Genomic DNA, 12,550 nt, shown 5'->3' with positions numbered 1-12,550 from the left:
GTCATCGAGTGAGGTATCACGAAGGCTTCCCCGCTCTGAGGCTGCCAAGTACGGGAGGACATCATGGGGGACATGGGGGATGCCTGAATGAAGGAATGGATCGATGGAGGACAGGGAATCAACCAATGCTCTTGGCACTGCAAGCCCAGACCAGCGCTTTGGCTGTGCCGCCCTTGCTTGGGCCTTTACCAGCCAGGGGGGTTATCGATGCTGGCTGGCTGCTCTCTTGGTTGGGCCCTCGATTTGGCAGCTCGTGAAGCAGCCATGCGTCCATCCGGGAAGCTCCTCCCCTCCCTCCACCGCAAATCTCAGCGGTACCCCTCCGCCCATAAATTGGCGGTATCACCCATTTCATCCTCCCCTGGGCTCGTGGGCCAGTCATTCCTTTTCGCGTCGAACTACGTCAGGTCCTCACCATGGGAGCTCTACAGTGGCTTGCGCTCACGGTTGCTGCGGCATCCGCAGCATCGGCCTTGACCCCAGAGTCAGTCCCTATCCAAACATCCCATGGCCGCCTCTTATCGCAACCATGCGTTTCTGACAGATATATGCATATAGGCAGATGATCAGTGCTCCACGGAGAACCGAAGTCATTCCGAACCCCTCAGGTGTATGTGCGAATGCTGCTTCAAAGCTAGTATATACAATCCTCTGCTGACACCGCCAGGACACTGGACTGTTCTCAACATCACAATACTCATTTGACACTCATTCAAGCGACACATGGTGGAGCTTGATCGATCTCGACTCGGGAGATACCAAGGCCCTTACTGATGACAGCAATGTTTCCGAGATGATCTGGCTGGGCTCGGACAGCTCCACGGTCCTCTACATCAACAGCACCAATGCACAAATTCCAGGTGGCGTGGAGTTATGGATTGCAGACACTTCGGACTTTGCCAATGGGTCAGTGTGTACCTTCAATTCCAGTCTCCAGCGCCGGCGCTAATCGAGTGTTGCGCAGCTACAAAGCAGCCTCCCTCTCAGCCAATTTCCTCGGCATCAAGTCAGTCGTTACAGACTCTGGTGACGTGAAATACATCTTGCGCGGAAAATCGCTTCCAAACGGAACTGCCTATAACGACCAACTTGCGACACCTTTGCCGAGTTCAGCTCGCATCTACGACAGCATCTTCGTTCGGCACTGGGACACCTACCTTACCCCCATTTCGCACGCTATATTCTCAGGCACATTGCAAAGCTCAGCCAGTGAGGACGGCAAAGTCCAGTATAGCTCCACAGGGACCTTGGAGAACTTGGTTAACCCGGTCAAGGGTGCCGAAAGCCCTTTCCCTCCCTTTGGTGGCAACTCAGACTATGACCTCTCGCCAGACGGGAACTGGGTTGCGTTCAAGAGCAAGGCTCCAGAGCTGCCTCTTGCTAACAACACGGCTTCTTATATTTACCTCGTCCCACATGATGGTTCTGCGAAGGCATTTGCAATCAACGGACCCGACAGTCCTGCCACTCCGGAGGGGATTGAAGGTGATTCTAGCAACCCAGTGTTCTCTCCCAACAGCGACAAATTGGCATACTTCCAGATGGCAGATCGGGAATATGAGTCGGACCGCCGCATGCTGTATGTGTACACGATTGGTTCCGATCAGACCATTCCGAGCCTTGCCAAAGATTGGGACCGGTCTCCAGACACTGTTAAGTGGGTCGATCAAGACAATCTGGTAGTGACAAGTGAAGACCTAGCTCGGACTAGGCTGTTCTCTCTTCCAGTTGATGCTGGGGATGACTTCAAGCCGACAAACTTCACAGATGGCGGCTCTGTGTCAGCGTATTACGTTCTACCTGACTCCACCCTTCTTGTCACTGCCAGCGCTTTCTGGTCAAGCTGGAACGTTTACACTGCAAGTCCAGACCAGAGCGTTATCAAAACATTGGCATTAGCCAACGAGATCGATCCTGAGCTCAGCGGGCTTGGCCCAGCTGACATTGATGAGTTCTACTACGATGGCAATTGGACTACTGTAAGTTTTCTCTCTTCTCTCGCGAAGTATGCTAACAACGGAACCAGCTCCATTCGTGGATCATCTATCCCGAGGGCTTCGACAAGTCCAAGACGTACCCGCTGGTCTTCTACATCCACGGCGGACCTCAAAGTGCCACGACCGATTCCTGGAGCACACGGTGGAACCTGAAGGTCTTTGCGGACCAGGGATATGTAGTCGTCGCACCAAACCCTACAGGGAGTACTGGTTTCGGTCAGAAGCTAACCAATGCGATTCAATCCGACTGGGGTATTCCACCTGTCCCCTCTCCCCTTTACTCTAAAGAACTTTCACTAACACAATCACCAGGCGGCGCTCCCTACGACGACCTCGTCAAAGCCTGGCAATACGTTCACGACAACTTCGACTTCATCGACACCGACAACAGCGTCGCCGCAGGAGCCAGCTACGGTGCCTTCATGATCACCTGGATCCAAGGCAGCGAGTTTGGCCGGAAATTCAAAGCCCTCGTCAGCCACGACGGTCCATTCGTCGGCGACGCCATGATCGAGACAGACGAACTATGGTTCATCGAACATGATGTGCGTTTACCCCTCCCCCGATCCCCCTCCCCCCCTCTCTTCTCCACCGATAGTCCATCCTGACAACCAGATCAACCAGTTCAACGGCACCTTCTGGGAAACCCGCGACGCATACCACAACACCGACGCCTCCGGCCCCGAACGGGTCCTCCAATTCAGCACCCCCCAGCTCGTCATCCACAGCGACAACGACTACCGTATCCCCGTCTCCGCGGGCATCGGACTCTTCAATGTCCTCCAGGAGCGAGGCGTGCCTAGTCGGTTTTTGAATTTCCCTGACGAAGACCATTGGTATGTTTCTTGCCGCCTTGATTGAGTTTCTTAGTAAACTGACTGGTGGCTATTTGAATCAGGGTTACGAAGCAAGAGAATAGTCTGGTTTGGCATCAGCAGGTTTTGGGCTGGTTGAATCGGTATTCTGGAGTAGAGGAGGCGAATCCGGACGCTGTTAGTCTGGATGATACGATCAATCCGGTTGTGAATATCAATGCGTGATGTGGTGCGGTATCTGTCTATTGGGTGGTCTTAGATGTTGAATGGATGAGACGAGCACCTGTGTCAGACCTGATGTGTAATCGTAATTTATTCTGTAGCGACAAGTGGTCAACCAACCCGTTATACCATACTAAACTAACTATACCAATCTCTTGTGCTCTCTTTCTTCGCCTCGCATTTGAGTAATCAATTCATCATAGAACAGGATCTGGTATCTGAACAGAACAAGGCAGGAAGACAAGGACAATTCATACACATGCTTTTATACAATCAACCCATAATAATCAATACAGCTTCCCCTTTGGTTTCGACCGAACAAGATCGGCAGAGTATGGCGGACATACTCCAGAAGAGAGTCAGTTTACCCAAATAGTTCATTCCAACGCAACAAGTTGATCAATGAGACTTGAAGAAGGCCGTCACAGCTCGCCTCCATGCGGAACATCAGAGTTGAGATCACCTTTAGCCAAAAATCCCGCTTGGCGAGCACGAAGACCAAAGTTGACCATAACGATAACCACCAATCCAAGACCAACGACAGTCGGTCCCCACTTCTCGTAATAAACGCGCTTGACGTCGCGGCGCTTGCGAATCTTGTCCACACGCCAGACGTAAAGCATAAGACTGTATAGGAGGGCGATCGCTGCCAGTACTGTGAAGGCCCAGGAGGATGCAAAGGTGATGTAGTCGTCCCCGAAGTTGAGGAGTGTAGCTGCGATGGTACCAAGGAGAATGGAAAATTCAAGCCACGAGAGGAAGGTTCGTTCTGCGGCAAAATAGACTTTCGGCTCGACGCGGACGGGGACATGGATGCCTGTGACATGTTAGCGGATCCAACAAGGAAGATTAGGATGTGATAACTTACGCTTGCCCTTGGGAGCTTGGAATCGCTTCACCGTGCGCTTGTTGCCCATAACGGCAATTCCGTTTTGTTCAGGGGGCGGGAGACTGGTTGGTCGAGGCCGTGGGATGAGCGCCGTGAGGCCGTGGACCATGGCATTTCCGGCCTGATGGACGTAAAACTTGGCCAATTTCTTGTAGTAATATGTCCCACCAACACGGCGTGCCTCCTCCAGTTCGTCAGAATCAACGGACTCTGCATCCGAATCATACAACGGGTAATCCTCGTCTCCCGGGAGCGGTTGAGCAGCGATGCGCTCCTCAATGTCCAGGGCGTTTCCATCGGTGTCTGCAAACAGAGCTTCCTGATCGGCAGAGATGCCCTGGGCTCTGTTCGTGTCTTCAACCCACCGTGCTTCGTTCGAGTCTTCCTCATCCGATTCATCATCCTCGGGTGTCTCGGTGGTGGACAATGATGCGCTAACCGGAGGCCGCTGGATACCGAACTTGCGTGTTGCCGGCTTCCGAATGTCAACGTCCATCTGGGGCATCCAGAAAGGAAGAAGATTGATGCGGTCAGGGAAGAGGGTAGCAGTGCCATGAATGAATTTACTGTATTTCGGGACCGCTTCGACCAGGTGGCTGGCAGTCAGGTCTCTGATCCACTGGGGCGGCTCTTGGCCCGCTTGGGTTTGAAGTTTCACTTCCAGGACAGCGTAAGGGAAGCGCTCCACGTCCTCTGGGGGCAGTTGGGAGAAAGGATAATCCACGCCAATATCCATGCGTCGCCAATTGTCTCCAGTCCTCTTGCGACCGTCGAGGTTGTCTTCGCGGGTCATTGTCAATTCCGTGTCGAGCGAAATACGCACGCGAGCGTCTCCGGGAAGCTGGAAAGCAGTGCGGTGGTAGAAAGATCGAGTCACAGGTACCAGGCGTCGCGTGATGACGCGGTATTGGATCTCCCTCGCCAGTTGCTCTAAGCTGTCGATTTCCTCGGGGCTCTTCTTGCCTTCCCGGCGCATCTTTTCGAAGATGCTCTCGACCGTCATGCGACCGGATAGATAGGCATTGACATGCTTCTCCTTGAGGGAGAAACGCGCCTTGACTGACTTCTCTCCGGTCCAATCCTCCCGATGAGTCTTTCTCTCCACAAAGATCTGATCACTTTCCATGCCACCATACCAACGCAGTCGGATAGCTTCAGCTCCCTCGGTTTTCTTCAGGCGGCCTTGATACAGTTCCCAGGTATCGGTGTTGTCGTAATAGATGGAGGAAATGGCAGCGTCCTTTTCCTCGAACTCTTTTCTAGGGTTGAAAACCAGCACAGGAAGGTGCTAATCCGCTCAGTATGGGTTTGAAAGATGACTAGGGGCTTGTTGCATACCTTGAGGATGATCAGCTTCAGCTCAGTGATGTTGTCCGGGTGGACCCAGTATTTGGTCGTCTGACGGACGAAGTTCTGCTGAGTGCCTCCGGCTGCAGAATCACCCTTGACTGGATTACCCTTGGTACGAACCAGGTCATAGAGCTTCGACAGCTTGACCACGAGCGCATCATAATTGTCGTTGAAAAACGGCTTCGCATTGAGTCGCGCAGCAAAAACTGGCCTCAGGTGCCAGCCGGTTTGTTTCTAAGCCCGATTGTCAGCACCACACTTGCCCAATTTCCTAATGGAGAGAGCGCAATGTTGGATTCGGAGCATACATCGTGTTTCTTGATGATTTTTTGGAAACCAGTGTAATTAAGTTGGGTGAACTTTGCCAGGTCGTGGACGTCGGCAATGATGTCACTCAATACCTGCTCGAGCATCAAGAAGTCCTCGTCGGAAGGCGGCCTTCGGTGGGAACGCGAATTTGAGGCACTGTCTGAACGAGAGCTGGAGCTGCTGTCCAAGCGGGAAACCACATCATTGACTTCCGTCTCGCTAGCTTGAATGCGACGGGCGATCTCGGCGCTCTTAATTCTCTGGAAGTTGAACACCTTATCCAATTCGCTTTCCAGCAGGGTCACGAAGTGCTTCTCGTCATCCTCCGACCAGGGCTGGCGGTCGGGCCTCGCGTTTTCGGGCGTAGGCTCGGTGACGTATCCGGTTTTGAGGGCCTTTTTCAGGTCCTCGTAGGCAATGTAGTACCAGTAGTACTCTTTGATCATTGAAGATCGGAGATGCTCCCCGAACCTGGCAGAGATACGAACAGGTCAGCCGAATGAACCATCCCCGGCCGGGTGGGAAACGCTACGAACCTCATGGTGAATCAGTCAATCGACTTAATTCTAGTGAATAAAGGTGTAAATAAGCAGGGAGGAGTAATGGCGGCTTTGGAGAGAATGGGGGTGTTGTCAGAGGGTGGAGGAAAAGATCATGGTTGAGCCAAAGGCAGGTAGTCGTGTGAGAAAGAGGAGAAGGGAAAAGAAAGAGGGACAAGAGAGAAGGGGGCAAAAAAAATTAAAAAGAGAGCTGGGGAAGGACCTAATCTGGTCGAAATGATGCTAATTACCAGACGAACGGCGTAGGGAGCAGCAGCGGGGGGGGAAGAGGGACCGTATGTACAAGAGCCGGTGGTAGCTCATGATGCTAAGGACGGTCCCAGGACGGCGGAGACTGGGACGGTCGACGTCAACCCGTGACTCGTGCCGATAACGCTGCTATCGGGGGGCGCTGGCCCTTGCTTGTACCGGTAATACGGGGCTGCGAGTTCAGTCCCGTGCCCTTGCCATTGGTGTAAAGGCTCGGTGGATAACCAACTGGACCCCATTGCATCGCGTAAAAAAAGGATGTCAATTGACGACGGCGAGACTGTCAATGCGACGGGGGAGTCGGGGAGAATGGCCACCAGCTCCAGGCCAAGCTAAATGATAGCAGCTGTGACTAGCCCGTCTGGAGGGGCCGTTGCTTGATGCACTCTCAGCCACTCGATTAAGCAGGTGCTGCTCTACTCAACGCCGCCTTCCCGCTCTGGGACTAGCCCGTGTCTTTCGGTACGAGGCGGTTCTGGCGAGCCTGTACGGCCAAGTAATTAATAATACCCGCCATCTGCAATTTCACTCTCGACATACCGGCTGGCTCAAGTAGGCAAGTCAGTCTGTATAGTTGCAAATGTTGCATATCATCGGTACCACCCAGGCCCCAACCCTCCCCAAAACTACGAAACACCCGGTCCATTGGCCCAGTGCTGGCTAACAGGCTAACGGGATGCTAGCCATTTATCCGCCTAGCCCAAATTCGACCTCAATTTCACTCTCCAGCCCGGCTGGCTGAACCTCGGAAAAGGCTCCCTGGTTCCGATCCAGCCCAGCACAAGACAAGTCTCACGGGCTGCACCAGAAGGTCACACCCGGTCCAGCAGTCCGACGCCACCGTTAGCTAAACGTGCAGGAACATCAAGGCCTCGATTTAGTCCATGGCCAGTGAGCGCCCTTCCCAGCGCTGGGGCCTGTCTCACTGTCTCACAACCAATCGGCTTCAACGCCACGCCCAGGGAGATAAGAGGTTAATATGAAACCAATTAGTTTAGCAGCGAGGAGATCCCTCGGGCTCTTGGGATGGCACACGCTGTTACGCAGACGCACTTGCTCACCTATGAAGGAGGCTGGATGAGGGTTCGCCAAGCCGGTGTGTCATTCTTCACTGTAACACGATAGGCTCTTTGCCAGCCAGCTTTTCAAGCGATTTAAAGCTTGACTCCGGTGATATGATCATCCTGCGTGCAAGCGGAGGCCTAGAATGACAGGGGACCCCTGCCTGGCCGTGGCAAGCCCGTCCGGTCAGGCCGCGTCGTGATCACTGCGCTTTCCGACGCATATTAACCCGAAACTGTTGAGAAAATTCTCAACCCTATATCCGGCCCCATATGGTTTGATACTGTAATTGCGATGCTTGTGGTCAAGCTTCAGTCCTAGTGCCTCAGACGGGCGTTGATCGGTCCAATAATCGGCACGTCCTGAGTAAACTTGTTCTCGATTACCTTCTGTAATTCGAATGGGTATAACCCAGGAGGACTGGAGAACAACTCACGTATCAGAAAATGTATTAATGTTGGAGCAGCTCATCTTTATGCAAGCATCGTAGTGGTCAAAGTATCAACTCGTCATTATTTTCTGTCTGTTGAGACTGGGATGATAATGCTATATATATCACCAGGAACATCACCGGATATATATTTATCGAACTGCAAGAACTAGATAAGCTATCCAGTCACGGTCTGGCATCGAACCACGCCCGCCATAGCTTCTAGATGCATACGCAGGGTTTTGTGGAATCGGAGTGGCTTGCATCTAGAAAAGTATGATGGACTCAGGAACACGGTATGCCCACCCAACCGAAGAACCCTGATTGCAAATCATGGCACTTCCACCAAGGTATCACCATCATGCTAGCCGGGTCGAGTTAGTACTTGCAAAGAACATGCGGAATGCCACTACCTGTGAAAGATTACTCTCGATCTGGTGCAGCTGTAATTTTGAGACGGACCTGGTAATCCTGCTATGCTTGTGCTATGAAATGGATCCCACCGTAAAAATACTTTCAGCAATTGGAACAGGGGTTTGCCCCTAGTATGAAGTAGCCTGGCGCAGAAAGAGTTTTCAACCAGTGGCTGGACGAGCCCTACAGGACTAAGGTGAATCCTGCACGCACTACTCTCGGTGACTACGGAGGACTATCAAGCTAGCAATATTCCGCGGAACTAGCCTTCCCCGGTCAGATTGGCTTCATTTCAAAAACCCACAGGACCCATTTGATGCTCATTAAATACACTGTTCTGCTGCATACGTATCGAACCAACACCAGACACCGTCCTCCAGACATAGTAAGGGCCAAAGACAATTCGCACCCATCCGAAAATTATGTAATCCATGGCATCGTAGTCTCATCATCTATTCCCATCACCTAGCCCCCTGGAGAAGCAGGGGAATCACGGAAGCGTCCCTCCACTGCGCCGGATGCCCCGTCGTGCACCCTCTCCTAGGACATTCACGATGCCTTCGTTTTGCAGCGAGTAAACTGCCTCGCTGAACTGGTTGCCATCCAGGCTGGCGCTGCTCTGATCGTTCAGGACTCGGAAGACTTCGGCCCAGCGAGCCGTGCCACCTGAGCCGGCCAATTCATCCACCACGGAAAGCACGCCACGCTTGATCGCCTCCCGGTTGCGTCTCTCACTTGCACTGGTGCCCTCGGTGAGCAGGCCCATATCAATGAGACCAGTGCGAGAGTCCGTAGCGGCCTGCTTGATAGCCGACCGGATGAGACGCACGGCTTCTTCCACATCATCGGCGGTCACCTCTGATGACAGGCGCATGCGCGCGTGGGCTTCCGACAGCCGAATCATCGATTCCAACTGACGAGTAGTCGCAGTAATGCGGCGATCCGATGACCGAATATCGTCTCCAAGTTTACGCATGTTAACGTAGGCATCGGAGAGGGCTTTTCCGGCAGCGGGGGTAAGCACGGGGTGCACCTTGGTTTTGGCGTAGGTGATGTAGGCCGTGAGGAATTCAATAGGCTGGGTGGGGTGAAGTTAGCTGGTGTCACACAGTTGACATTCTTTCCGACTTACTAAGATTTCCTCGTTGCTCGCGTTCTCGGGTTTGTCCTCCAGATACATGTTGACAAGGTGCTTGGCCAGCCGACGGTCCTCCTGCTCATCCGTGCGGTCAAGAACCAGATAGACCAAATCGAATCGAGACAGCAGGGTGGGGGGCAGGTCGATGTTTTGCGGAACCGGAAGGTTAGGGTTGTACTTGCTACCGATGGGATTCGCTGAAGCAAGGATGCTGGTTCGAGCATTCAGGGTGGTGATAATACCTGCCTTAGCAACGGACACAGTTTGCTGCTCCATCACTTCGTGCAGAACAGACCGCGTCGATTCGTTCATCTTGTCGAACTCGTCAATACAACAAATGCCGCCATCGGAGAGAACCAGAGCACCTGACTCGAGGACCATCTGCTTGGTGTCAGGGTCGCGAGTCACATAAGCCGTAAGACCGACGGCCGATGAACCTTTGCCGCTGGTGTAGACGCCGCGCGGCGCAATCTTGTGGACGTATCGGAGAAGTTGAGACTTCGCGGTAGAGGGATCACCGCACAGAAGCACGTTAATGTCACCGCGGTAGCGCGGGTTACCTCCCTTCTGGAACGACTTGTTGGTGCCTCCAAACATTTGCAGCAGAATACCCTTCTTGACATCGTCGGCCTCATAGATGCTAGGCGCGAGGGATCGAGATAGAAGCTGGTACACATCGGGCCGGGTGGCAGTTCGCTTGATTCTCTCCTCTTCCTCGGCGGTGATCTTGCGCGTCTGCTCGGCGTCTCCAGCAGCCTGTTCCGACAGCTCCTGCTCAACGGTCGAGACATCGATACCCATTTTCTTGCGGTCGATCTTCTGCACATGCAAGACATCCACGTAGGTTTTGAAGAGCGTCTTTTGTGTGCGCTGGCGGGGGTTGACACGGACCGGATTGCACCGGAAAATACCAGTTACCTCCACGCGGTCACCAGCCTTGCACACATCAACTAATTCATCGTAGACGCAAAGAGAAACTGAGTGAGGGGTCTGGCCATCGGGAATGTTGTCGGGGGTTTCCTGTAGTTTGATAACCTGCTTGTCGGCAAAGGCACAGCGATTGTGGATGATTTGCATCGAGTTTCTGGCCTGGCAGACCTGACGAGGACAGATGGTGGGCTCCGCGATACGTCCACGGTCAATATCAACCTGAACACTGTGGTTGCAAATTTGGCAGCGGAAGAAGGCTAGGATATTATGTTAGACATGGCGCAGCGATACGGACACAATGACTCACCCTCTTTCATATCTGGTATGATAGGCGTGGCTCGAATCACCAGGCCCTTTATACTCACCAATTTGTCCATGTCTAACAAATGTTAGCACTAAATCATATTCCAAAAGGCTGAGCAACCTACCGGCAGGGTCAAGGTCTCTCATATTGACCGTCTTGTCGAGGCCAAATGGCATGACTTTGTAGGCTTTGGATTCAACCTCTTGGACAAGGTCTTGAATCTCTGCAGGAGCAGTCCGGCCGGCATCGCTCATAATTGCATCGGAACTAGGAACTGCAGGTGCTGAACTGAGATCTCTGGAGCGTGTGTGGTTTCGACGACTCTGGTTCCGTTGGCGCTCCATTTCCTTGATCGCAAGTTCAACCATGACATCTTTGACGGTTTGATCCATTAGAGGGATGATCTCCTGGGGGTATGCGTGAAGCTGATGCCATAACTTCAGAGTCGATGGGTACGCCTTCAAATTCTTTGCATCCAAGTTCAGATTGGAGACACCCAGCTGACGCATCGTGTTCAACATGTTGATATACTCTCTGTCTTCTGCTGTGGCTCCCATTAAACGGGTCTCATCTTCCGTTGCACCCTCCGCCCAAAGCCGATATTTCGTTGCGAAGTTGTAGAGGAAGTTCTTGAAGGCGGACATGGAATCTTGGATGGAGATGTTGGTACCCCAGATCACGCGGGTAGAGCTGCCACCCAAGGCCTCGGCCTCTGATGTATCCGGGTGGATGTTCGAGAAGGTGGCATCAGATCGCGGTTCCCCATCGGCAGTGGGCATGCCGTTGGCGTCCACGAAGATCCTGCGTCGACGGCTCGGGGTCGATCCAAAACCGCCCGAATGAAGGTCATTACGACGGGAGGCACCACGGTGACCATCGACGTCTGATCGGGAGGAGACGAAAAGGCCACTGCTGCTACTGGGAATGTCTGAGCGCCCTGCTTGGCGACCATGAGAACGCGTGGGACTTGAGCTGGAGACGTATCGGATCGGAGACGAGTCTGTTTATATATGAGCACATGGGAACGAGGTGAGACATGCCGAGCAGGTCATACCTCGCATAGTAGCTGCGGCGTTTCCTCGCGGGGTTGTTTCGCCATCGTCCATGGTGGATGAGGCTCTCACGGGCGAGCTCGGTTCGTCCATTCGAACATCAGGGGTCTCTGCGCTGCTACTGTTCCCTTTCATCGGGGACGATTGGAAGAACATGGGCGAGGAGGAGGGGACTGGCGCTTCTCCTCTGAGCCGCCGGGAGGCCCGAGGGGTTGTTTGCGATGGTTCATCACCTAGCGGGGTGGGACTGCTGGTCTGGCGTTGTTGTTGGGAGCGAGTTGAGCGTGCAGGGGAGGGAACAGCCGAGTCTCTGGTAGGGCGACCCCTACGACGAGTGTTTGCTGGAGAAGACATGATGAGTCGGTCCTATGAAGGGACAGTCCACGGGCGGATGGACTAGTGGAGGACCGACAGAGGAGGGGATGGGCAGGTGACGATGATGATATGGGGATGGGGATTGGGTTGGGGTCGGTGTCGTGGTTGCGATGGAGAGAGGCACATTTTGGAAGTGGGCCTGCCAGGGAAAACAAATTCTCCTCTCGTTGCCCGGACGCGCCCGGACGCGCCCACCGCGTAAAGTGCTTTCCTGTTTGGGCCGGCGTGCCGCACCAGCCACATTTTACCACCTGACCTTGTGGCTGGTGATATGGGACGTTTTTAGGGCTGGCGACACCGCCACCTCCTCCATAGTGGTATCCAATCAGGGGCGGCGTGAGGCGGTGGGTCGCCAGGGCCAGGGTCACACCTTCCTATTTTAGGCAATCATCTGCGGCAAAGCAAAGAACTTGAGCAAAAGGAATCTTCTTCGACAAAGCCCCTGATCGGGGAG

At 53.5% G+C, this 12,550-nt stretch overlaps 3 protein-coding genes across 3 annotated transcripts; 1 reads left to right on the top strand and 2 right to left on the bottom strand.

Annotated features, from left to right (window-relative positions):
• Positions 1–41: 41 nt before the first annotated feature.
• dppV (dipeptidyl peptidase DppV) lies at positions 42–3,168 on the top strand. Its single transcript, XM_025718206.1, has 8 exons — positions 42–484; positions 559–610; positions 668–906; positions 965–1,979; positions 2,027–2,249; positions 2,310–2,542; positions 2,622–2,833; positions 2,896–3,168. The coding sequence occupies exons 1-8, from the start codon at positions 417–419 to the stop codon at positions 3,035–3,037; spliced, it is 2,184 nt and encodes a 727-aa protein (XP_025570669.1). The 5' UTR covers positions 42–416; the 3' UTR covers positions 3,038–3,168.
• Positions 3,158–6,282, bottom strand: vtc4 (putative vacuolar transporter chaperone (Vtc4)). Its single transcript, XM_025714465.1, has 5 exons — positions 6,119–6,282; positions 5,582–6,053; positions 5,262–5,507; positions 3,903–5,211; positions 3,158–3,851 (listed from the first exon to the last, which is right to left on the bottom strand). The coding sequence occupies exons 1-5, from the start codon at positions 6,121–6,123 to the stop codon at positions 3,457–3,459; spliced, it is 2,427 nt and encodes an 808-aa protein (XP_025570668.1). The 5' UTR covers positions 6,124–6,282; the 3' UTR covers positions 3,158–3,456.
• Positions 6,283–8,472: 2,190 nt separating this feature from the next.
• Positions 8,473–12,221, bottom strand: BO80DRAFT_417061 (MCM DNA helicase complex subunit MCM4). The gene is made up of 5 exons (XM_025718205.1): positions 11,724–12,221; positions 10,794–11,669; positions 10,673–10,744; positions 9,430–10,622; positions 8,473–9,375 (listed from the first exon to the last, which is right to left on the bottom strand). Exons 1-5 carry the CDS (start codon positions 12,073–12,075, stop codon positions 8,788–8,790), a joined length of 3,081 nt encoding a protein of 1,026 aa, XP_025570667.1. The 5' UTR covers positions 12,076–12,221; the 3' UTR covers positions 8,473–8,787.
• Between the last annotated feature and the right edge of the window lie 329 nt (positions 12,222–12,550).

This window comes from Aspergillus ibericus, assembly GCF_003184845.1.
Source record: "Aspergillus ibericus CBS 121593 unplaced genomic scaffold BO80scaffold_59, whole genome shotgun sequence".
Classification (NCBI taxonomy): domain Eukaryota; kingdom Fungi; phylum Ascomycota; class Eurotiomycetes; order Eurotiales; family Aspergillaceae; genus Aspergillus; species Aspergillus ibericus.
Note: the sequence above shows the minus strand (reverse complement) of the source record. Positions and strands in the feature narration are given on the sequence as shown.